Source organism: Pan paniscus, chromosome 16 (genome assembly GCF_029289425.2).
Source record: "Pan paniscus chromosome 16, NHGRI_mPanPan1-v2.0_pri, whole genome shotgun sequence".
NCBI classification, from domain to species: Eukaryota; Metazoa; Chordata; class Mammalia; order Primates; family Hominidae; genus Pan; species Pan paniscus.
Genome location: NC_073265.2, coordinates 65,898,284 through 65,925,236, shown reverse-complemented (window position 1 = coordinate 65,925,236; position 26,953 = coordinate 65,898,284). Strand labels below are relative to the sequence as shown.

The 26,953-nt window shown below is 36.1% G+C and overlaps 1 protein-coding gene across 11 annotated transcripts in view; it reads left to right on the top strand.

Annotated features, from left to right (window-relative positions):
• SCAPER (S-phase cyclin A associated protein in the ER) overlaps window positions 1-26,953 on the top strand; it is a 568,863-nt gene that overhangs the window by 192,677 nt on the left and 349,233 nt on the right. For all 11 annotated transcript variants that reach the window (XM_034939208.4, XM_034939207.4, XM_063596813.1 and 8 more), the window contains 3 exons: window positions 12,801-12,882; window positions 15,776-15,928; window positions 16,917-17,024. In XM_034939208.4, the coding sequence (XP_034795099.1) occupies window positions 12,801-12,882; window positions 15,776-15,928; window positions 16,917-17,024 (343 nt within the window). The remainder of the gene's footprint in view (window positions 1-12,800; window positions 12,883-15,775; window positions 15,929-16,916; window positions 17,025-26,953) is intronic.

The window sequence follows — 26,953 nt, the reverse complement described above, 5'->3', positions numbered from 1 at the left end:
TTGTATGAGGTTTTTTAAAATATATATATTTTACTTGTTTTTTGTTTTTGTTTTTTTTTTTCCTTTTTGAGACAGAATCTTGTTCTCTTGTCCAGGCTGGAGTGAAGTGGCATGATTTTGGCTCACTGCAGCCTCCACTTCCCAGGTTCAAGCGATTCTTGTGCTTCAGCCACCCGAGTAGCTGGGATTATAGGTGTGTGCCATCATGCGTGGCTGATTTTCGAACTCCTGACCTCAAGTGATCCGCCAGCTTTTGCCTCCCAAAGTGCTGGGATTACAGGCATGAGCCACCGTGGCTAGCCTAGTTCTTTATATATTTTGGATATTAACTCTCTATTAGATATGTGGACTAAATATTTTGCCCCATTCCTTAGGCTGATGTTTTATTGATTTTTTTCTTTGCGATGCAGAAACAACTATAAACTTCCCTCTTACAACTGCTTTTGCTGCAACCCATAGATTTTGCTGTGTTGCGTTTCTATTGTTGTTTGTCCCAAGATATTTTTTAATTTCCTTTTTGATTTCTTCTTTAACTCATGACTTATTCTGGAGCATGTTATTTAATTGCCATTTATTTATGAAATTTTCAGGATTCATTTTATTGATTTCTAGTTTTATATCATAGTGATCTGAAACAACAATAGGTACAATTTGAATCTTCTTAAATTTGTTAAGACGACTTGTTTTGTGGTTTAACATATGGCCTATCCTGGATAATGATCCATGTGGACTAGAAAAAAATGTATTGCTTTTGATGGGATGTTCTGCCTATGTATATTAGGTCCATTTGGTCAAAGTACAATTAAGTCTAGTATTTATTTTCTCTCTAGTTTATCTATTGTTGACAGTGGGGTATTGAAGTCCCTTATATTATTATATTGCTATCTATTTCTCCCTTCATGTCCATTAATATTTGCTTTATAGTTTTAGTGCTCCAATGTTAGGTGCATATATATTTACAATTGTTACATCCCATTGATGAACTGACCCCTTTATCATTAAATAATGATCTCTTTATTATTTGTATATTTGCTATAGTTTTTTGTTTTGTGGTTACTATGAGCTTATCCAAACATCTTATACTGTTACACTTAACAACTGTTAAGTTGTTATCAGCTGTTTTAAGTTGATAACAATTTCTGGCACATACAAAAACTAGACTTTTACTGTCCATCCCACAAGTTATGTTTTTGATGTCAAAATATTCATCTTTTTATATTATGTATTCCTTAAAAACTTATTGTAACTTTTGTTGTTTTTGACTATTTTGACTTTAGCCTTCATAATAGAGATACGTGTGGTTTACATACCACACTTACAGTTTCGAAGTATTCTGATTTGACTAAGTATTTATCTCTACCAGTGAGTCTTATACTTTATGTGTATCCATGGTGGTAATTATTATAATTTTCTTTCTCCTCGAAGAAGCATTTCATGTAACACAGGTCTAGTGTCAGTGAATTCCTTCAACTTTTATTTGTCTGGGGAAGACTTTATTTCTCCTTCATTTCTGAAGGATAGTTTTCCTTGGTATAGTATTCTTAGCTGGCAGGTTTTTTTTTTTTCCCCCTTTCATCATTTTGAATATGTCATCCCATTCTCCAGGCTTATAAGGTTTCTGCAGAAAAGTCCAATGATACTCTGATGGACATCCCCTTATATGTGACTAGACAGTTTTCTCTTGCTGTTTTTAAAACTATTTCATTGTCTTTTCACTTTTGCCAGTTTGATTATAATGTACCTTGGAGAGAACCTTCTAAAGTTTATCTGAGATCTTTGAGCTTCATTGACTTGTATGTAGATCTCTCTCTCTTCCTGAGTCCCAAGATTTAGGAAGTTTTTACCAATTATTTTATTTATATAAACCTTTTCTGTTTCTTCCCCCTTTGGGATTCCTACAATGTGAATATTTGTTTGCTTAGTGGTGTCCCATAGGCTCTCTTCATTCTTTTTTCTTTTTCTTCTGTTCTGAGTCATTTCAGAAGCCTTCAAGGTTCTTTCTTCTGCCTGATCTAGTCTGCTGTGGAACCCTCTGTGGTATTTTTTATTTCATTGAATTCTTCAGCTCTAAGATTTTTATTGAGATTTTTAAAATGATATCTCTTTTATTGAATTTCTCATTCAGATCATGATTTATTTTTCTAATTTCATTGAATGGTCTGTTTTTATTCTCTTATGTTTCACTGAGTTTCCTTTGTTCATTATTTTGAATTCCTTTTTAGAAAATTTGTAGATTTCTGTTTCTTTGGGGTCAGTTACTGGAGAGTTATTGTGTTACTTTTAGTGGTTTCATATTTCCTTGCTTTTTCATGTTTCTTGTGACCCTGCCATGATGTTTGTACATCTGATAGTGCAGTCATATCTTTCCAACTTTACAGAGTGGGAAGGGGATGACTTTCACTTGAAGATGGGCCTGAGGGTACTGCTTGGGTGTAGGACACAGTGGCTCTGCTTCTGTGTGGGTGCAATGGTGTAGTTGTCATGCAGCTTCTTAGTTGTGATCAGTGTCAGTGAAGACTGTGAGTGCCTTAGTGGTCTGGGCTGTAGGAGTCTGTGTCAGTGATGTTGGCTGCTGAGGTTATTAGGGCAAAGGTCGTAGGGGTCTTCCTGTTCTTGTCTTCCCCAAAGTAGGGAATCTTCATTGAGGGGATCTCTTTTGGTATCAGGTCTGACATTGTTCACAGGCAGCCGCAGCAGCACTGGGTTTTAGGGCACAGGAGCTCAGAGCAGCTGTGGAGCCAAGTTCCTGGGCTTAGGGTCTTGTGAAACTACTGTAGCACCTGGGACTTCAGGCACAGGTTCACTTTCCAAGGCATGAGTGGATTCAGTTCTCCCACTACACAGTGTTTGTTTCTGTGGGGCATACCCTAGCAGCTTGGGCCCAGGGGACTGGGATGTAGCCATGCTTCTGACCTTGGGGGGCAGGGTGAGGCACTGGCATGATTCTGGGGAAGAAGGGGTCTCTGGAGACTCAGTCCCTGGTGAGCAGTGAACAGTTGCCATTTGGGATCCAGAACCAACTGGGTAACATGGTAGCTCAGGCTGTGGGTGATGAGGAGCATGTGGTGGTCACTTGGGACCCTGACTTGGTATAATAGCCCAGGCTCTATGAGGCTGGGTCCAGTGGCAACAAGGAGCCAGGAATGGCAAGATACGGCTGTATCTTGGGCCCTGTGGGGTAGGGAACAATGCAGCAATAACCACTCCTTGGAGAGGTAGGGTACCTCAGCAGATTGAAATGTAGGGGGACTAGTCCAGTTCTAGGTAGATGGGGCACTGTGTCTCTTTGGCCTAGAACACAGGGTTTCACAGCTCAGCCGAGCTTCTGAATCCCTAGAAGGCAAGTTGCCATATCTGGTCAGCCCCAGAAGGCACAGCTACTTGGGTCAGTAGAGCCTTTGGATCCCTGGGTCGGGGTGGGGGTACTGCATCAGCTGTGGTGCTGGGGGTGCAATTACTTTGGTGTGCCAGAGGCTCAGAGCTCCTGGAAGTGTGAGGTGCTGTCTCACCAGTAGTATTGGCGGGGGTGTATGTGGTCTGGGGGAGGTATCAACTGTTTCTGTGTGCCAGAGGCCTGAGGTCTCCAATGAGTGGGATGCCACTTCAGTTCAGTTTAAGAGGAGGGTGCGCTAACAACTAGAATTCAACACCTCTGTAGTAGCTTGGCCGTTTGTGGTAGGGTATAGCAGCAGTTCAGCTGGGGGATGTCATGCTGCTGGGTGGATGTTGAGTTTTTCAAGTGCTTTTTATGTTTTTTTTTTAATATGGAAATCTATAAAATTTCTCCTTTAATCCGTTAATGTGGTAATTAGTTGATTGATTTTTCTAATGTTAAATCAGGCTTGCATTTCTGGGATAAGCTCAATTTCAATTTGATGTATTTTCGTAATTTACCGATATAAATTATTGTTGGATGTGGTTAACTAATTTTCAAGGTTTTTAACCTGAGGAGTAAGCCATATATTTTTAAAAACAGTAAACATTTTTTATGAATTATAACAAACAAAAACACACAAATCTAAGTGTACATCTTGATGAATTGTCATCTCACCCATGTAACTATCTACCTGGCCAAGAAAGAGAACATCATCAGCTCCCCAAAAGCCCCTTTTATGTCCCTCCAAATCACTACTACTACTACTACTACTACTACTACTACTACTACTACTAGTACTACTACTACTAGAATGGTAATCACATTTTTTACACTGTAGTCTCGTATATGCCTAGGAATGGAATTGCTGGGGCCCAGGGCATGCAAATATTCAACTTAAGTAGATACCACCAAATTGTTTAGTAATGTAATGGTTTCTGTATTCAGATGCTCCACAACCTTGCTTGAAATTGAAATTGACAGTTAAATTTTTTTTCACAACTTTATTGTGGTATAACTGAGCACTTACTAAAGTGTACAATTTGACGAGTTTTCACATCCATTGTGAAACTATCTGCACAATCAAGATAATATATCCATCACCACCCCGCCCAAATATTTCATGCTGCTTGGTAATCCATTTCTCTTTTCTCTATCCTCAGCCCAACACAGCCACTGATTTACTTTCTCTCTTGTCTGTCATCTTTTACTCTGCACTATTTTTTTGAGATTCCTCCATGTTGTGTGTATCTGTGGCTTGCTCTTTTAAAAAAAAATTGCTGAGTAGTATTTGTGTATATGTCATGCAAATTACAGTCCTTTTACCTCTTTGAGACATTTGGATTATCTCCAGTTTTTTTGGCTATTACAGATAAAGCTGATATGGATGTTTGCATATGAGTCTTTTTGTGGCCATTCACTTTTGCTTCTCTTGAGTAAATAACTAGGAGAGGAATGGCTGGGTTGTAGAGTAGATGTATATCAAACTTTTTAGGAAACTTAAAACTATTTTTTCTTTACTTTTTTTAAAATTTATGTTATTATTATTATACTTTAAGTTTTAGGGTACATGTGCACAATGTGCAGATTAGTTACATATGTATACATGTGCCATGCTGGTGTGCTGCACCCATTAACTCGTCATTTAGCATTAGGTATATCTCCTAATGCTATCCCTCCCTCCTCCCCCCACCCCACAACAGTCCCCAGAGTGTGATGTTCCCCTTCCTGTGTCCATGTGTTCTCATTGTTCAATTCCCACCTATGAGTAAGAACATGCGGTGTTTGGTTTTTTGTCCTTGCGATAGTTTGCTGAGAATGATGATTTCCAATTTCATCCATGTCCCTACAAAGGACATGAACTCATCATTTTTTATGGCTGCATAGTATTCCATGGTGTATATGTGCCACATTTTCTTAATCCAGTCTATCATTGTTGGACATTTGGGTTGGTTCCAAGTCTTTGCTATTGTGAATAGTGCCGCAATAAACATATGTGTGCATGTGTCTTTATAGCGGCATGATTTATAGTCCTTTGGGTATATACTCAGTAATGGGATGGCTGGGTCAAATGGTATTTCTAGTTCTAGATCCCTGAGGAATCGCCACACTGACTTCCACAATGGTTGAACTAGTTTACAGTCCCACCAACAGTGTAAAAGTGTTCCTATTTCTCCACATCCTCTCCAGCACCTGTTGTTTCCTGTATTGATGGTACGTATCTCAAAATAATAAGAGCTATCTATGACAAACCCACAGCCAATATCATACTGAATGGGCAAAAACTGGAAGCATTCCCTTTGAAAACGGGCACAAGACAGGGATGCCCTCTCTCACCACTCCTATTCAACATAGTGTTGGAAGTTCTGGCCAGGGCAGTCAGACCGGAGAAGGAAATAAAGGGCATTCAATTAGGAAGAGAGGAAATCAAATTGTCCCTGTTTGCAGATGACATGATTCTATATCTAGAAAACCCCATCATCTCAGCCCAAAATCTCCTTAAGCTGATAAGCAACTTCAGCAAAGTCTCAGGATACAAAATCAATGTACAAAAATCACAAGCATTCTTATACACCAATAACAGACAAACAGAGAGCCAAATCATGAGTGAACTCCCATTCACAATTGCTTCAAAGAGTATAAAATACCTAGGAATCCAACTTACAAGGGATGTGAAGGACCTCTTCAAGGAGAACTGCAAACCACTGCTCAATGAAATAAAAGAGGACACAAACAAATGGAAGAACATTCCATGCTCATGGGTAGGAAGAATCAATATCGTGAAAATGGCCATACTGCCCAAGGTAATTTATAGATTCAGTGCCATCCCCATCAAGCTACCGATGACTTTCTTCACAGAATTGCAAAAAACTACTTTAAAAGTTCATATGGAACCAAAAAAGAGCCCGCATCACCAAGTCAATCCTAAGCCAAAAGAACAAAGCTGGAGGCATCACACTACCTGACTTCAAACTATACTACAAGGCTATGATAACCAAAACAGCATGGTACTGGTACCAAAACAGAGATACAGATCAATGGAACAGAACAGAGCCCTCATAAATAACGCCGCATATCTACAACTACCTGATCTTTGACAAACCTGAGAAAAAGAAGCAATGGGGAAAGGATTCCCTATTTAATAAAAGGTGCTGGGAAAACTGGCTAGCCGTATGTAGAAAGCTGAAACTGGATCCCTTCCTTACACCTTATACAAAAATTAATTCAAGATGGATTAAGGTCTTAAATATCAGACCTAAAACCATAAAAACCCTAGAAGAAAACCTAGGCATTACCATTCAGGACATAGGCATGGGCAAGGACTTCATGTCTAAAACACCAAAAGCAATGGCAACAAAAGCCAAAATTGACAAATGGGATCTAATTAAACTAAAGAGCTTCTGCACAGCAAAAGAAACTGCCATCAGAGTGAACAGGCAACCTACAAAATGGGAGAAAATTTTTGCAACCTACTCATCTGGCAAAGGGCTGATATCCAGAATCTACAATGAACTCAAACAAATTTACAGGAAACAAACAACCCCATCAAAAAATGGGGGAAGGATATGAACAGACACTTCTCAAAAGAAGACATTTATGCGGCCAAAAACCACATGAAAAAGTGCTCATTGTCACTGACCATCAGAGAAATGCAAATCAAAACCACAATGAGATACCATCTCACACCAGTTAGAATGGCAATCATTAAAAACTATTTTTTCAAAGTGTTTGTTCATTTTACATAGCCATCAGCAGCACATGAGAGTTTCAGTTCCTTCACAACCCTTGACACCATTTGGTGGATCAGTTTTTTAAATATACAAGTTCTTTCTTGTTGGTGTGTGGTCGTATTTCATTATTTTAATTTTCATTTCTCTAATGACTGGTGCTGTTGAACATGTTGTCAGTGTGCTTATTAGCTGTTCATATGTCTTCTGTGGTGAAATGTCAAAGCTTGTGCTCATTTTTCATTTGGGTCATTTTGTTAATGAGTTGTAAGAATTCTTTATATGTTCTGGATATACATTCTTTGTGAGGTGTATGACTTACAATCTATGGCTTATTTTTTCAGATTTTAAATAGTGTCTTTGAAGAATGTGAGTTTTTAATTTTGATGATGTCCAGTATATCAAATTTTCATTTTATATACAATGGTTTTCATATCTAAGAAATTGTTGCCTAACACAAAAAGAAACCACAAAAAGTTTCTTCTGTGTTTACTTCAAGAAATGTTTCAGTTAGGACTTAGCATTTAGTTCTGTAATTCTTTTTAACTTTTGTAAATTTATTTGTTTGCATATAGATATCCAGTTATAACATTGTTTATTGAAAAGGTTATCCTTTCCCCACTGAACTGCCTTACCATCTGTTAAAGATCAATTGATCATTGATGCAATGATATATTCTAGACTCCATTCTGTTATATTGATATCTATATGTCTGTTCTTGTGACAGTACTACAGTTTTAATTACTGTAGTTTTATAGCATATTTTGAAATTAGTATAAATTCTCCAACTTCTTTGTTCTTTTTCAAAGTTGCCTTTCCATATAAATTTTAGGTTCAGCTTATCAGTTTCTGCAGGATTCTGATAGGAAGTGCATTGAATCTATAGGTCAGTTTAGGGAGATTGACATCTTTACAATATTTTATATTACAATCCATGAATATGATGTTTCTCTCTGTTTAGATCTCCTTTAATTTCTGACAACAAGGTTTTGTAGTTTTTTGCGTATAGTTCTTGCAGTTCTTTTTAAAATTTATTTCTAAGTACTCTTTAAAGCTGCTGTAAATGGAATTGTTTTCTTTGGTTCATTTTTGGATTTTTCTTGCTAGTATGTAGAAATACAGTAGATTTTAATTTATTTCATTCTACAACTCTGTTTTTAATGACCTTGTTAAACTTTCTTACAGATGTTCCTCAACTTATGATGGAGTTAAGTCCTTATAAACTCATCATAAACTCAAAAAGCCATAAGTTGAACGATTATAAGTTGGGGACTGTCTGTATTAGTTTGGATAGGTTTTTAATTATTATTATTTTGGTTCTTTAGTACTTTTTATACATAAAGGCTTATGGCATCTGTGAATAAAGTTTGTTTTACTTCTTTATTTCTAATGTGGATGCCTTTAATTTCTTTTTTTTCTTTTTGCCCTCTTGCACTGGATTGCTCCTTCTATGTAATGTTCAATGGAAGTTGTGATGTTGGGTGTCCTTGTTTTGTTCTCAATCTTAGTGGGAAAGCGTTCGGTCTTTCACTACTGTGTGTGATACTTGCTGTAGAGTTTTTATAAAGTCTCTTTATAGATTGAGGAAGTTTCTTTCTGTTTCTAGTTTGTTGAGAGCCTTTAACATGAATGGACTTTGAATTTGGTGAAATCCATCTTTTTGTGGGTCCATTAAGATGACTGTGGGTTTTACTCTTTACTTTATTAATATGGTATGTTACATTAATTTTTGGATATTAAGATAACCTTGCATTCCTGGGTTAATTCCCGCTTTGTCATGATATATAATAGTTTTTATTTGTTGGTGGCTTCTTGCCAAGGGCATGTTCATGAGGGGTATTTATCTGTAGTTTTCTTGTGATGTTTTTGTCTGGCTTTTGTGTTATGGCAATTCTGGCCTTACAGAATGTTTCCTGCTCTATTTGAGAAATCATTTGCATAAGATTGGTATTATTTCTTTCTAAATGTTTGGGGGAATTTACCAGTAAAGCCATCAGGCTTGGGTTTTTCTTTGGGGGAATATTTCAAATTACCAGTTAAGTTTTTTTCCCCTTGTTTTTGGTCTATTGAGATTTTTCACATCTTCTGGAGTCAGCTTTGATAATTAATGTCTTCCTAGGAATTTGTCTTTTTCGTCTTAAGTGATCTACTTATTTATAAAGTTTATCTTATTTATCTACTTAGTTATAAAGTTCTTGGCAGAGTGCAGTGGCTCATGTCTGTAATCCCAGCACTTTGGGAGGCCAAGGCGGGTGGATCATGAGGTCAAGAGATGGAGACCATCCTGGCCAACATGGTGAAACCCCATCTCTACTAAAAATGCAAAAATTAGCTGGGCGTGCATGGTGGCACGTGCCTGTAGTCCCAGCTACTTGGGAGGCTGAGGCAGGAGAATCGCTTGAACCCGGGAGGTGGAGGTTGCAGTGAGTCGAGATTGCGCTACTGCATTCCAGCCTGGCAACAGAGCAAGACTCCATCTCATAAATAAATAAATAAAATAAAGTTGTTTGTAATTGTTTTATAAGTATTTTGAGCATGATTTATAGTGATATCTCTCCTTCACTCTTTTTTCTTTTCTTTTCTGTTGCCCAGGCTGGAGTGCAGTGGTGCGCTCTCAGCTCACCATAATCTCCCCTTACCAGGTTCAAGAGATTCTCATGCCTCGGCCTGCCAAGTTGCTGGGATGATAGGCATGTGTCACCACTCCTGGCTGATTTTTGTATTTTTAGTAGAGACAGGGTTCCACCATGTTGGCCAGGCTGGTCTTGAACTGCTGACCTCAAGTGATCTGCCTGCCTTGGCCTCCCAAAGTGCTGGGATTACAGGTGTGAGTCATCGTGCCCAGCCTCCTCTTTTCATTCTTAATTTTGGAAATTTATGTCAATTTTCTTTCTTATTAGTCTAGCTAAAGGTTTATGTATTTTGTCGCTCTTTCCAAAGAACTAACTTTTGGTTTCATTGCATTTCTATGTTGTGTTTCTGGTTTTTGCTTCATTGACTTCTGCTTTGATGTTTATCATTTATTTCCTTCTGCTTACTTTGGGTTTGATTAGCTTTGCCTTCTTTTCTTTATGAGGTTGAAGCTTAGTTGATTGATTTGAAACTATTTTTACATTTATGTATGTATTTAATCTTTTTTCTTTTTTGTTTTTTCTTTTTTTTTCCTGCCCCACCCTCCCTGCATTTCTAATATAAACATTTAAAGGTATACTTTTTTCTTAGCATATCTTTAAGCACCTCTCATCAATTTTGATATACTGTATTTTTATTTCCATTCAAGATATATTTGGCTCTTTCTATCCAGAGGTTCCGCATCTGCAGATTCAGTCAACCATGGGTCAAAAATATTCGGGAAGACAACCCCAAAACAGTGATAAGAATAATACAAATACCAAAAATACAGTGTAACAACTACTTGTATAACATTCATATTGTATTAGGTATTATAAGTAATCTAGGAATGACTTAAAATATATGGGAGAATGTTCATAGCTTTTGTGCAAATACTATGCCATTTTTTTATAAGGGATTTGAACATCCTCAGATTTTGGTATGGTAGGGGGGTGTCCTAGAACCAATCCCCCTTGGATACTGAGCGACAACTATATTTTGTAATAGTTCTTATTTGATTCATGGGCTATTTAGAAGCATGTTACTTAGTTTCCAAATATTTGGGGATATCACAAATTTCGTCCTATTGTTGATCTATAATGCAGTCGTTTGTGGTTGAAGAATGTACTTTGTATGATTTTATTGCTTTTACATTTATTGAGCTATAATTTATGATGTGGACATTACTAGTGAATGTTCTTTGTGCTCTTCGAAAGTATGTGCATTCTGCTGTTGTTGGATGGAGTGTTCTCTAAATGTCAGTTAGGTAAAGGTAATTGATATTGTTGTCTGGTCTTCTGTATACTGCTGATTTTCTCTGTAGTTCTGTAAATTCTTGAGACAGAATTATCAAAATCTCCAAATATAAGTTGAACTGTGTATTTCTTGTTTAGTTTTGACATTTTGGCTTCATGTATTTTGGTGTACTGCTAGTTGCATGTCTTGTTTAGTTTTGACATTTTGGCTTCATGTATTTTGGTGTACTGCTAGTTGCATGTAATTTATAATTGTTTTGCCTTACTGAGGTATTGATTCATTATAAAATATTCCTCTTTAATTTTTAAAAAATATTTCTTGTATTAATGTCAAATTGTCTCTGTTGTAAATATAGCCATATCTACTATTCACATGGTATGTCTTCTGTTCTTATATTTTCATCCTTTTTGTGTTTTTGTATCTCAGATCTGTCTCTTGTAGGCTGCATATAGTTGGGTTTTGCTTTTCTATCTGGTTTGCTCATTTCTGCCTTTTGATTGGAATGTTTAGTCAATTCTCATTTGATGTAATTAGTGGTATGACTGAATTTATGTCTGCCATTTTGATATTTGTTTTCTATGTCTCAAGTCTTTTTTGTTCTCCTTTACCTTTTGTTCTTATTAAACCACCACTTTTTGTTGTATTATTTTCATTGTTTTTTAAAAAATTATTTTAGTTACTTTAATAGTTGCTTTTTGGATTATAGTATTCATCGACTTATTATATTCTACTTCAGGATAAAACTAAATTAATTTTGTTAAAATGGAACAACTTTGTACCAAAGTTCTATGTCCTCTTCCCCTTGTGTTACTGTTTTCACATATCTTACATATATATGTCATAAATGAAACAATGGTCTTATAATTATTTCTTTATACAGTTGTATATGTTTAAGAGAACTAGGCGAATAAAAGAGAAAATATATTTATACATTTCTTTGTATGTGTGTGTGTATGTGTGTATCAACAGTTTGTTTCTTTTTATTATTTATTTTAATTTATTGTACTTGAAATTCTGGGATACATGAGGGGAGTGGTATGTAAAGCTGGCTACGCATGCTGTGTGAGTTACAAAGTAGAAGGATGCTACTTGTCTCACCATTTCTGTATGTAGATTTTCACTTAAACTTCCTGTTTTCAGTATATTATCTCACCTCCAATTTGCCTTCTGTCCTGAATGCAGGTCTTTTTGTTCAGACCCTCTAGGGAGTAATCTCTTCACCTTCTGCTGGCATGGGAAGATTTGGAGATCTGCTGTATTTTAAGGCCTTCCCAGTCTGCTGATTTTTATCCTCAACCTTTATCCCTTCCTTCATAAGTGAATAGTTTCTTCAATTTCTGAGCTTCTATGGAATTTTGCTAGTAGAATCACCTTGCTTATTAGTTTCCTTCTGAAAGCTTAGATTTCAGCTTTCTCAGGATTGCTTCTCAGCTTTTGAAATATTGATGTCCATTTTTTGTGATTATTTCCTCTTCTACTTTGTCTTTTTGAGTTTATGCCTTTTCTATTCCTTTTAATGGTTTAATTGAGTTTTTGGAAGGGAATAGAGATAAATATAGTTTTCAACATGCCATATTTAAATGACAGTCTTTGAGCTAATATTTAAAGCCATGCCTGGGTCCAGAAACCCATTTCATAACTGATAATCTCTATTGTTTCCCAAATATTTAATTAGCAATATACCTGAGACTTAGTAGGCACTTTAAGAAGAATATTTTAAAAAAATAGCCCTTTAGACTGTATGAGCCTATGTGTCCTAATTGTATTTTTGAGTCTCATGAGATTTGTTACTTTAAGCAGTTGAGTTTATAATTTTTACTGTCTTCTTACAGAGACAGGGAAGAACGATTGGCAGCACTCACAGCTGCTCAACAAGAAGCTATGGAAGAGTTACAGAAAAAAATTCAGCTCAAGGTAAGGATATTATATATTTTTAATTTGAAATTTTAGAGCTTACAGTGGAGCATGAGATCAAAATTTTATAGGAAAAAAATTGAATTAATTTGTATTCTTAATCTTTGCACAACAAAGCTTATATGATTTTGCTACGATCATTTCTAACTTAGTACCTGGAAACTAAGTTTACTTTGATATGGTAGGGCCATTGAGGAAAAAAAATTTAAGGAAGTTTAACATTTCCTGTTTTTTTTCTTTTTAATTTAGAATCTTTAATATTTTTTCTTACACAGTTCAGTCATGTTAAGTGTATTTACATTGTTTTTTTTTAACCATCCTAAAAGCCATCTTCTTGTGTCTTTTTTTTTTTTAATTATACTTTAAGTTTTAGGGTACATGTGCACAATGTGCAGGTTAGTTACATATATATACATGTGCCATGCTGGTGTGCTGCACCCATTAACTTGTCATTTAGCATTAGGTATGTCTCCTAATGATATCCCTCTCCCCTCCCCCCACCCCAAAACAGTCCCCAGAGTGTGATGTTCCCCTTCCTGTGTCCATGTGTTCTCATTGTTCAATTCCCATCTATGAGTGAGAACATGCGGTGTTTGGTTTTTTGTGCTTGCGATAGTTTACTGAGAATGATGATTTCCAGTTTCACCCATGTCCCTACAAAGGACATGAACTCATCATTTTTTTATGGCTGCATAGTATTCCATGGTATATATATGCCACATTTTCTTAATCCAGTCTATCGTTGTTGGACATTTGGGTTGGTTCCAAGTCTTTGCTATTGTGAATAGTGCCGCAATAAACATACGTGTGCATGTGTCTTTATAGCGGCATGATTTATAGTCCTTTGGGTATATACTCAGTAATGGGATGGCTGGGTCAAATGGTATTTCTAGTTCTAGATCCCTGAGGAATCGCCACACTGACTTCCACAATGGTCAAACTAGTTTACAGTCCCACCAACAGTGTAAAAGTGTTCATGTTTCTCCACATCCTCTCCAGCACCTGTTGTTTCCTTTTTAATGATTGCCATTCTAACTGGTGTGAGATAGTATCTCATTGTGGTTTTGATTTGCATTTCTCTGATGGCCAGTGATGATGAGCATTTTTTCATGTGTCTTTTGGCTGCATAAATGTCTTCTTTTGAGAAGTGTCTGTTCATATCCTTCGCCCACTCTTTGATGGGGTTGTTTGTTTTTTTCTTGTAAATTTGTTTGAGTTCATTGTAGATTCTGGATATTAGCCCTTTGTCAGATGAGTAGGTTGCAAAACTATCTGATCTTTGACAAACCTGAGAAAAACAAGCAATGGGGAAAGGATTCCCTATTTAATAAATGGTGCTGGGAAAACTGGCTAGACATATGTAGAAAGCTGAAACTGGATCCCTTCCTTACACCTTAAACAAAAATTAATGCAAGATGGATTAAAGACTTAAACATTAGACCTAAAACCGTAAAAACCCTAGAAGAAAACCTAGGCATTACCATTCAGGACATAGGCATGGGCAAGGACTTCATGTCTAAAACACCAAAAGCAATGGCAACAAAAGCCTAAATTGACAAATGGGATCTAATTAAGCTAAAGAGCTTCTGCACAGCAAAAGAAACTACCATCAGAGTGAACAGGCAACCTACAAAATGGGAGAAAATTCTCGCAACCTACTCATCTAACATTTCCTGTTTTTACTAAGCAATTTACTAATGACTTGAAGGCGTTAGAGGTAGGCTTCTTATATTCATAGGTTTTAATCACTCAAAAGTAAAGTAAAAGATGTTTCTTATAATTTGCTTCACTTGATTTCAGTGCTTATGAATTGCATAATTATAGCTTGGGAGATTATGATAAACTGATACTTTCTAGAAAATTTTTAGCATTACTACAACCGTAGGTAGTCTCTAACAGTATGAATGTTTCATATTATATCACAGTTATTTACATGCTGGCTCCTCACAGAGATAGTAAAACCCCTAAGGTAGAAGACTGTATTTTACTATTTGTATAGTCCTAGAAATTTATCATGCGTTTAAATTTATTGTAGCAGGTATTTATTGAGCCTTGTGGTAGGCAGGGGAATGCAGAGATAAGGCATGGTTCTGATTTTTAAGAAACTCTTCATTTACTTTAAATTCAGATGCTAAGTACATAACCTCCACATAAAGAGAGGCATACATGAAATGCTGTGGAAGCACAGAAGAGGACACTTAGTCTAACATGAGGAGTGTCAGAGGTCAGGAAGTGATTTTAAAGAACACTTCCTGAGCTGGATCTTGAAAGGAGGATGAGTAAAATGGATAGGTAGGTGCGATGCCATTCTAGCCATATCAAATAGATGAGTATAAGGACAAAGGTCTGAAATAGTGTTTTTTCCCCCAGGATTGTCACTGGAGGTATAAAAATGGAGTAGGTTATAGGTTTGGTCATGATGGGCCTTGCCTGCTGTATGGATAAGCATATGCTTTACCCGTAGGTTAACATTTCCCATGGTGGGTTCCAGGAAGTGGTTCTCAAAAATGTGTTATTGGCAAATAATTTGTAAGTTGATGCCTACTAAAAGCTAGGTGCATTGAGTCATATATCACAGTGACTGGAGGTTCTGTAAAGTTCTACATTAAAAACCTGTTTAGTTTTAGCTTGCTGTTTTCCAAATTTATTTGACCATGGAACCTGTTCTGTAAAACACTTGTTAATATCTCCTGGAGCACACTTTAATAAACATTACTGTTCATGTGGGTGATATTAAAGGGCTTTGTGTAAAGCTTTGTCTTCAGTGTGTAAGTTGTCATAGAAACGACATTCTCCTATTATTTTTGAAGTTTTAATGGAAATATTATTTTTCTGATTTCTCACCATAATTTGAATAATTTTTGAAATTCTTGCACTTTGATGTCATCTACAGCATGATGAAAGTATTCGAAGGCACATGGAACAGATTGAACAAAGAAAAGAAAAAGCTGCTGAGCTAAGCAGTGGGCGACATGCAAATACTGATTATGCCCCCAAACTGACCCCTTATGAAAGAAAGAAGCAGTGTTCTCTCTGCAATGTCCTGGTAGGTTGTTATATCAATATTGTAATGATATAGTTTACTACTAAAGTTTATGAAACCATGGAAATATATTCTTGCAGTCTTTTAAAACTCACGCTAAGGCAGGCGAGATGTGGCAGCTCACGCCTGTAATTTCAGCACTTTAGGAGACTGAGGTGGGCGGATCACTTCAGGCCAAGAGTGCAAAACCAGCCTTTCCAACATGGTGAAACCCTGTCTCTACTAAAAATACAAAAAATTAGCTGGGCATCGTGGTGCATGTCTGTAATCCCAGGTACTCGGGAGGCTGAGGCATGAGAATCCTTTGAACCCAGGAGGTGGAGGTTGCAGTGAGCCAAGATCATGCCACTGCACTCCATCCTGGGTGACAAAGCAAGACTCTGTTTCAAAAAATAAAACTCATGCTAAGGCATCTGCTGAGTGACCTGAATTTCTTTCATGATTCTGAATGAAAAGTGGTACAAATAACATCAGCATTTTGGAATAGCAGTAAAAGTGCTAAAGAATATAGTTACTATTAAAATGGATGATTACCTGCTTAATGTGATAGCCCAAGTCAGTATTTTTGGGGTATTAGATCTAAAAAAAAAGAAAGCAACATTTTCACTGCTGAGACTTGAACCTTCAAACTTAGAGGAAATAATTTCCTCTTAGGCTGGCTGTAACATGTCTTTTTTTTGTTTTGTTTTGTTTTGAGATGGAGTATCGCTTTGTCACCCAGGCTGGAGTGCAGTGGCACGATCTCAGCTCACTGCAACCTCCGCCTCCCAGGTTCCGGCGATATTCCTGCCTCAGCCTCCCAAGTCTTTTTTTTTAACCATTTGTCTTCTAGAGGATTCTCAGAATTATGTTCTGAGGAAACTATTTTTAAGACTAATATGTAAATACTAGGTGGATCTCAACTCACATACCATATACTGGACTGAATGTGTAGTGTTTAAAATTCATATAATGTTATATTGATTACATTGCTTTGATTTTGTGCTTTCAGATCTCTTCAGAGGTATATCTTTTTAGCCATGTTAAAGGGAGAAAACACCAGCAAGCCGTGAGAGAGAATACCAGCATCCAGGGGCGTGAACTTTCAGATGAAGAAGTGGTAAACTTTATTTTTGTTCATTTACAATTGTTTATTGAGTACCCAATATGTGCTGTTTTATTATAAAGAATTCCGTGTTTGTATTTATTTCTATGATTATTTAAAACTATATTTAGCACTTAATAGCTACTACAATATAGTGTACAAATGTGTCATTATTTTAGTGTATATATTAATTTAACAAGAAAAATAGAAAAAAGAATTTAATGCTGTTATTTACATAATTTCAGTATAAGGAAATGTTATGGTATATTGATATTTTAATAATGCAGGAAAATAATCACTCAGTGACATGCCACATTCTTGGAAAACAGTTAACCACATAAATTTCACTTAAGAGGATAATTTTGGATCAGTATACCATTTAGAAGCTTTTGGAAATTCATTATTTCTTCACACATAATTATTGTCAACATGGAATTTAGATTTGTATAAATATGTATATGAATATTTTTCATTTAACTCTTTTTGAAACTTGGATGACATAGCTAGATAATCTATGAATTTATTGTCCTATTTATTATAGTAAATTTTTAAAACTACTCAAGAATAAGAAATTCATATTTGTTAAGCAACTCAAGCTGTCCAGGAAAAGTTATTGTGGGTTCTTTGAGGGCAGGTACCTTTATGTAGGTGCATGTGTATACTGAACTTTTTTTTTTTTTAGGTATGGCATTCATTAGTCAAGAGCATAAATCTCAAGTATATAGCTGATGAATTTTTACATATGTATAAACTGATATAAAACCACCCAGATCATAATATAGATCATTTGTTGTACCCTTTGGGCTCCTCTTATGCCCCCTCCTACTTATGTCCCCAAAAGTTAACTACTGTGAATTTTTGTATCATTATTTAGTGTTGCCTGTTCTTAAATTTCATACAAATGTTATCATACAGTATGTATTCTTTTCTGCCTGACTTCATACATTCATGGTTAAGCTTGTGAAATTGATCCCTATTGTTTATGTGAAGCTGTAGTTATTTTTCTTAGCTTTATGTCAGTGCCCTCCTACGTAGCATCAGGAACATGTCTGTAGTTGAATAGTATTTTATTTAATGACTTGTTAAAAGAAGGGGAAACAGGAAGAGCCAAGATGGCTGACTAGATGCAGCCAGGAAGAGCATCTCCCACTGAGAGACCAGACCATCAAGAAGGCTGGCACACTCTGAGCAGATCTTCCTAAGGAAGGCATTGAGAGTAGAGGAAGGGAAGGCACACCCTGGGCTGAAGCTGCGAGAGAAAGCAGGGAATGTTGCCTGGCTTTGTAGAGCACCAGGACTCTCTCCTGAGGAAGAGGTGGCTAACTAAGCAAGGAGTGGTCCACTCTCACCACGGACCTCTGGAATCCTAGCTGCAGGAGACCCCATGACCCCCACGGACATTTGAGCTGTGAGGGAGAATTGCTTGGAGAGGTGGCAGGCACTGGAGTCCAGCTTGTGAAGAGTCCAGAGGGTTTGACACAGGAACAGCTGCTGTGGAGGGCAGCCAGAGATGCTCAACCCTCAAGTCTCACTGTGTTCCCCTAGGTGGCTTTGGCCATTATTGTCCATCAGACCTGCACACAGCAGGGCTGTCTTGACAGTGGGACAGGGCCAGTGTAATCCGAGCACCCTGGTCTGATGGCATCTCTCAGGGTCCTTGCCTGGCCATGCCTTCTTGCAGTGCGGACTTGGATGCCCAAACGAGGTGCTTCCAGGTGGCTGCCACCGTAGCTCCTACACCAGGAGACCCTGCCTGACCATCGGAGAGCTTCTGCGGATGGGCCCCTGCTGGCGTGCAACTACCCACAGCCTCTCCCCACCACTTTCTGGCAGCTGCATGGACTTTGCCACCATGCTGCTACTGGCACTGGTGCAGGTATGGACTCCGTTGCCATTGCCCTGCCATCACCAGTGTGCGAATACATGTTCACACTCTGCCAGCTGCAACTGCGTGCATGCGGAACCTGTGACTGCTAGCCTGTGCACTTGGACCTGATACCACCATGCTGATGAAGTGATTTTGCCAGCGCCCGCCATTGAAGTGTTGTTGCCAGCGGACCAGGAACACCTTAGCCACTCCAGCGCAGCAAGTGCTTAACTTTGAGGTGCCTAAGAGCAAAGCCATGGGCCTGGTCTCAGTCCCCCAGGGCATGCAGTCCAGCACTGCTGAAATCATCCAGAAGCAAAGCCAGTTCACTGAATGCGCAGTGTATACTGCAGTCAAACCCTCAAGGGCATCAAAGAATATAAAAACAAAAAGCCTCATCCAAAGGACAGCAATTTCGAAGATGAAAGGAACATCCTTTCATGTTAAAAACCCTCAACAAACTAAGAATTGAAGGAACATAGCTCAAAATAAGAAGAGCCATCTATGACAACCCCACAGCCAACATCATAGTGGAGGGGCAAAAGCTAGAAGCATTCCCCTTGAGAACTGGAACGAGACAAGGATTCCCACTCTCACCACTCCTATTCAACATAGTACTGGAAGGCCTAGCCAGAGCAATCAGGCAAGAGAAAGAATCAGAGGCATCCAAATAGCATGAAAAAAGTGAAACCATCTCCCTTTGCAGATTATATAATTCTATACCTGGAAAACCTAAAAGGGTCTGCTCCAGAGCTCCTAGATCTGATAAACAACTTCAGTGAAGTTTCAGGACACAAAATGAATGTACAAAAATCAGTAGCGTTTCTCCACAGCAACAACATCAAAGCTGAGAGCCAAATCAAGAACTCAGTCTCATTCAAAATAGCTACAAAAAGAATAAAAAATCTGGGAATCCAGCTAAACAGGAAGGTGAAAGATCTCTACAGATGAGAATTACAAAACACTACTCAAAGATACCAGAGATAACACAAACAAATGCAAAAATGTTCCATGCTCATGGATAGGAAGAGTCAGTATTGTTAACATGGGCATATGGCCCAAAGCAATTTGCAGATTCAATGCTATTCCTATCAAACTACCAATGACATTCTTCACAGAATTAGAAAAAACTATTCTAAAATTCATATGGAACCAAAAATATAGCCCAGACTAACCTCACTTTTTTTGTGATTTTTTAACTTGGAAGAATTTTGCTCCTCAAGTTTTAACCACTTTGATGGCTCTAACTTCAAATTCTGTCTCCTCAGCTCACTAAGACTGCTACTGTCTGCTTGCACTGTTCTCCCATGCCAAAAATTGGCATAAACCCTGAAGGAAGTATCCAGAATGAATGTACAGCTAATTTTATGTGCTTGCATTTTTTTAGGCATCATAGTCATTCAAGTCCTGTCTATGTTGGCTTTTGTTCCCTTCAAATAGTCGCTTTGGATATTTTGTACAACTTTTGGCATTAGATTAGTCCAGTACAAGCCAGTTCACGGTAGCTATAATTAAAAGTCTCCAGTGTTTGAGCCTTGCATATTCATGTTTGATATAATGCTTGACATATAGTTAAGGTTATTTATAAATGTCCATTGAGTTGAATCAAAATGAAAAGTTTATACAGAGTGGCTCAAAGGTATCATGGGAGTAGAACACTCAATTTCACCTTCGTAAATTCTAAGTGCTTTTAATACAAATGAAATGGAACATGGAACTAATAATCTAGTTTGCCTCAAATAATTTTCTGCCTTTTACTCAAATCGTATGAGTAGTTTAAGAGAGAATAGTATGGAGTTCTTTATTACTTAAATCTTTCATGATTACCCCCATTTTCTACTTGAGTTTTCTGTTAAGAACTATAGTCATGTTTTGTGTACTCTACTTTTGAAAAAAATCCTTAATTGCCTCAATTACTTGTAATAATTCCCATTGTAAAGGATATTCTTTCCTTTATAAAAATTATTTGTGGCCAGGCGCGGTGGCTCACGCCTGTAATCCCAGCATTTTGGGAGGCTGAGGTGGGTGGATCACCTGAGGTCGGGAGTTCGAGACCAGCCTGGCCAGCATGGTGAAACCCTGTCTCTACTAAATATACAAAAATTAGCTGGGCATGGTGACGCGCGCCTGTAATTCCAGCTACTTCGGAGGCTGAGGCAGGAGAATTGCTTGAACACAGAAGCCGGAGGTTGCAGTGAGCTGAGATTGTGCCATTGCACTCTAGCCTGGGCGACAAGAGTGAGACTCGATCTCAAAAAAAAATTATTTGTAATTAATTTCCATTAATAAAACAGCTAAAAATATTATTTAATTTACAAAAAAAACTTAACAATTTTTCTGGAATATGGTATTATGTAAACTGAAATATAAATTTCGCATGTTTTTATTTCAATGAGAAAAGGTTAGAAGGAAATAATAGGATTCACGCACTTTGGAAGAAAAATGTGCAATATTATCTGATTTTTGTAGCCATAGCAGTCTTATGTTTAGCCATTATGGTTTGAGATTTGATTGGTGTGTTCATTTTGTGTACTGTTTCAGTTTGAAGGAATTAAATTTTCTTACAGTTCTAACTTAATTCATGTTGTTATTCTTGGTTATAGCCTCTTCTTCCTGAAAACAAGTGTATAATATAGCATATGAATTATGTGATATAAAAAGGTTATTTTCTATTACTCTCATGGAAGTTTCATTTTTTTTAATCAGTAGAGGGTATCTATAGTAAACATACTTGTTCTACTTAAAGTTATTACTTGTCATCTATGATGTCTTTATATTATATACACCTTGTCTGTGACCTTTCTTCTTTGACATGTAAGATTTTATTTATATTACCTCTGACCTAATAAAATTGTACCTTTGACCTTATGAACTTAACATCTCAGATAACTTACTCTTGATCTTTGACACATTTTGTTTTAAGCCTGTTAAACATAGTAGGTAGCTGCTGAGTAAGAAAGCTTTATTGTTTTGTGTTTTTATTGTAATTTGACTGGGACATTTTTCTACTGTTTCTTGAGACTTAACAAAATGGACTGTGTTTGAAGTTTATGTTTGATTTGTTTCCTCATTCATCTTAGAATTCAAATGATTAAAAAAGTGATTTTTAAAAGTCAAAAATGGGTAGTAGTTTTAAATACATTCTAAAATTTAACTTTTTACATGCATTGCTAAATAAATCAATGAAGTATTATTTTTAGTACTTGATATCTTTGTGGTCCTGTTTTCACACTATCTAAAGAAGCTGATAGTATCTTTTCTAGAAGTTGCTTGAAGTACATTTAATTGTATATGTAGAATGAATTTAAAAGGTTTTTTTTCCATTTTAAATCAATATATTTCTATGTTTGTGAGATTCATTAGCTTTAAAAGCATGTAAATTGTACAAGCTCTGTTTGTTACCCTGTATACTTATAGAAAAAAAAAATAGTTAATTTTCATTTGACTCCTGAAAGGTATGAATGGGACCTTCATGAAGGATCTTAAATTAACTGTAATTTATTGGATGTTTACAACCATATGTGACTTTACAAATTACATTATTAGTTTCCATGGACAATATATGCCAATTAGGTGATTGAAGAGAAAATAAATTTTAAATTAGGAAAATAAAGAAATTTTAAATTAGCAAAAATATAAAGACATCACTGTATTTAATGAAATGTAAGCTGACTGTCTTGGCCAGGGTGCGCCTGGCATTGAGATCAAAAGAAGAAGTGGCAAGATGTTTGCCAGAATTATGGTAGTCTGGGAAATAAAAGATAATTCCATATAGACCCATTTGTTTCCTTACCTTGCTTGCCTTTGTAGAAGAAGTATTCACTGTCATTTTATAATCACATTATGAAACATCTTATTTGCCTTTCAACAGGAAATCAAGTCAAATGAACAAACTAGAAGTAATTTAAAATAAATCTTCTGTTTTTTTTCCCATCTAATACCTCAGTAGGGTTGGTAAGTTTAAGACAATTTGAGAAATGATTTTAAAACATATTACACTTTCTTTTAAGGCATAGCTTCCATTGACTTGATTTTCTCCTTAATAGTATGGGAAGAATTTTATGGGGTGTGTGTGTGTGTGTAAATGTATGTGTATTCAGTATATAATGCACACACATATATAGCTGATTATTAATTTATATATTCTAAGTTTTCACACTGTAACTTGGATGTGCAGAGAATATGTGGCTCTATATCTGTGGCTGATTTATTGATCTTCATTTAGTTCAAGGAAAATTTTTAGATTCCACTTATTAGGTCAAGGAAAAATATTTAATTAAACAGTTTTTTTTCTTTTTTCTTTCTTTTTTTTTTGAGACAGAGTCTTGCTCCGTCACCCAGGCTGGAGTGCATTGGCTTGATCTCGGCTCACTGCAACCTCTGCCTCCTGGGTTCAAGCAATTCTTCTGTCTCAGCCTCCCAAGTAGCTGGGACTACAGGCGCCTACCACCTCACCCAGCTAATTTTTGTATTTTTTGGTAGAGATAGTGTTTTACCATGTCAGCCAGGCTGGTCTCGAACTCTTGATCTCAGGTGATCTACCTGCCTTGGCCTCCCAAAATGCTGGGATTACAGGTATGAGCCACTGTGCCTGGCCACAAATAATTTTTATAAAGGAAAGAATACAAGCTTGCTTTTTAGAGTTTTAGAATTAACTCAAAACAGAAGAAGTAAGAATTAAGTTGACTCTTAACAGATTTTTAGCTATGTTAGTCAAGGTATAAAATTCGGAGTGCAAAGTGACCTTAGAGTTACACTAGTAGCTAATTTAGTAACTTGGCATTTTAAGCTGAATGAAATTAAGACTTTGTTTTACCCTGTTACTTTCTAATTTGCAGTTTTAATTTGATCAATTTATAGGTTTTTATAAATATCTTATATTAAAGAAGGTCCTTTCTCTAATTTTATAAGATCTTAAAAATAATAAATCGTTATTAATTTGTGTTGAACTTTTTCTCCATCTTATGATTGGTTTTTTCCTTTACAGCAAAAAGTATTTTTTGGGCAAAATTGCAAAATTGCTTTTTTCAATTTATTTATGTGATATGTTACATTAATAGCTTGTCTATATTAATATTTAACAATTTGGTCATGATTTTAAAAGTACATAGTTAAATTTGTTGTTAAAATATCTTATGATTTTTCTTTCTCAAGATTGTATCATCTTCATATATAAACTGACTAGATTTTCCTGTTGTATTTTTATTCCTGGGAACATGTTGCATAAAATAGAAATTGTCTCTTCCTTAAAGGTTTTGTTTAATGTGTCTATAAAATTGTATAGAAAGTTCCTGGTATGTGTTTTTTGGGAAAATTTGTTTTCTGTCTTTTTTTGTGGTAAAATACACATAACTTAAAATGTGCCATCTTAACTATTTTTCCAACTTTATTGAGGTATAGTTTACAGAAATTGTGTATATTCAATTGTACACATTCAATGTATACAACATAATGATTTGTATATTAATGCATACACTGTGTAGTGATTACCACAATTAGTTATGTTTCTATACACTAACAATGAACTTTCTGAAAAATAAATTAATAAAATTATCTCATTCATAATCACATCAAAAAGTAGAATATTTTGGAATAAATTCAGCCAAGGAGGTAAAAAGTCTTTTCACTGAAAACTGTAAGATACTGATGAAAGAAACTGAAGAAGATACAAATAAATGAAGATATCCTGTGTTCATGGATTGGAAGAATTAATATTGTTAAAGTGTCCATACTCTCCAAAGCAATCTATAGATTCAATGTAATCCCCATCAAAATTTCAATGACATTTTTAATAGAAATAGAAAAAACCTCCTAAAATTTGTATGGAATCACAAAAAAAACCTGAGTAGCCACAGCAATCCTGAGAAAAAACAAAGCTGGAGGCATTACACTTCCTGATTTCAAAGTAAAATACAAAGCGATAGTTACCGTCTTAACCCTTTTTAAGTATATATTATAGTTTAGTGGCATTAAGTTCATTCACATTGTTATGCCACCATCACCACTGTTAATCCACAGAACTCTTTTTATCTTGAACATCTGAAACTCTGTGCCCATTAAACATTAACTTTCCATTCCCTCCTCCCTCCAGACCCTGGTGATCACTATTCTAATTTCTGTCTCTATGAACCCCATATAAGTGGAATCATACAGTATTTGTCATGTTTGTGACTGGCTTATTTCACTTAGTGTAATGTTCTCAAGATTCATTCATGTTGTATATATCAGAATTTCTTTTTTTAAAGGGCTGAATAATATTACATTATATTTAATCATATTCAATTGTGTATACTATATTTTGTATAGCCGTTCATCTGTTGGTAGACACATGGGCCTCTTTCACCTTTGGTTATTGCAGATAATGATGCTATGAACATGGGTTATACAAATATTTGTTTGAGTCCTTGCTTTCAGTTTTCTTAGTATATACCCAGAAGTGGATTTCTGGATCATATGATGATTCTGTGTTTAATTTTTTGAGGAATGCCGTACAATTTTCCACAGCTAATGAGGTGTTTACATTCCTACCAGCAGTGTACAAGGATTCCAATTTCTCCACATCCTTGCCAACACTTGTTATTTTCAATTTTTTAATAGCAGCCATCCAAATAGGTTGGTCTTACTTTAAATTAGCAATCCATTTCTTTCAGTGTATTTAAATTTTCTATGATTTACTGTGTGTGTTTGGGTAAATTTTCATTTTCTAGGAAAGGATCTAGTTTTTTCCCTAAATTTCTAAATGTCTTGGCAGAAGTTTTTTGGGGTATTATTCTAGATATTTTATGCAATCTCAGTTTTACCTGTAACTGTAATGCTGTTAATAACATAGCCTTAAAATAAATGTAGCAAAAATTGACAAAGCAACAAGAAGAGATAAATCTATCATACTGGGAAATTTGTAACCCTCTCAAATGGTAATTGAAAGAAGCAGCAGACAAAAATCAGCATAGATACAGAATATTGCAATATTCTATTTTTTCTTGATCATTTCATTTTTTTCATGATTATCCTTGTCAAAAGTTTTTATTTCCTAAAATTTGAATTTTGGTTTTATTGATCTTGTCTATTGTCTCTTTATTTTTTATTTTGTTAATGTCCATTATTTGACTTTTTTTTTCCTTTTTACCTCTTTCTTGGAATTTTGATGTTATTTTTCTTCCTTTCATTTCCTGTCCTTTCCTTTCCTTTCCTTTTCCTTCCCCCCCCCCTTTTTTTTTTTCTTTTTTTGAAACAGAATCTTGCTCTGTCACCCAGGCTGGAGTGCAGTGGTGTGATCTTGGCTCACTGCAACCTCTGCCTCCTGGATTCAAGTGATTCTCGTGCCTTAACCTCCCAAGTAGCTGGGATTACAGACATGCACCTCCATATTCAGCTAAGTTTTGTATTTTTAATAGAGATGAGGTTTCACCACTTTGGCCGGGCTGGTCTCAAAATACTGGCCTCATGTGATCCACCAGCCTCAGCCTCCCAAAGTACTGGGATTACAGGCAAGAGCCACCACCCCCAGCCTTCATGTTATTTTTCTAACTCCTAAGGTGAATACGTGGCTCATTAACTTTCAGTACTTAATGGAAGTACTTAAAATATTAATTTCTGATTTTCCTGTATCCTGTTTGATACAAACGATTTCCATTATTACTCACTTCCACTCATTTTCTAATTTCTTTGGTATAATTAATATGCTTGATCAAATGGATAACCCGAAAAAACACATTCTCTTAAGGTATAAGGAACATTTACAAAACCTGACCATTGCAGTATTCTGTATCTATGCTGATTTTTGTCTGCTGCTTTTTATTTTGAGGCTATGTTATTAACTGCATACAAGTTTAGAATTGTGTATCTTCTCAATTTCCAGCCTTTTACTATGGAAAGTGACTCTTTTTAGTATAAGAAATGCAGTAGGTGAATAGTTTTTTCTTTTTTCTGCTGTCACTTTCTGGTTTTAAAATCAAGCTCATAATCCATTCATAAAACAAATTGGGACATTTTATCTAACTTCAAAAAGTTTTCTTAAAGTCTGTTTTGTTTGACAGTAATATAGATAAGCTGGGTTTCATTTATTTAGTATCTGTTT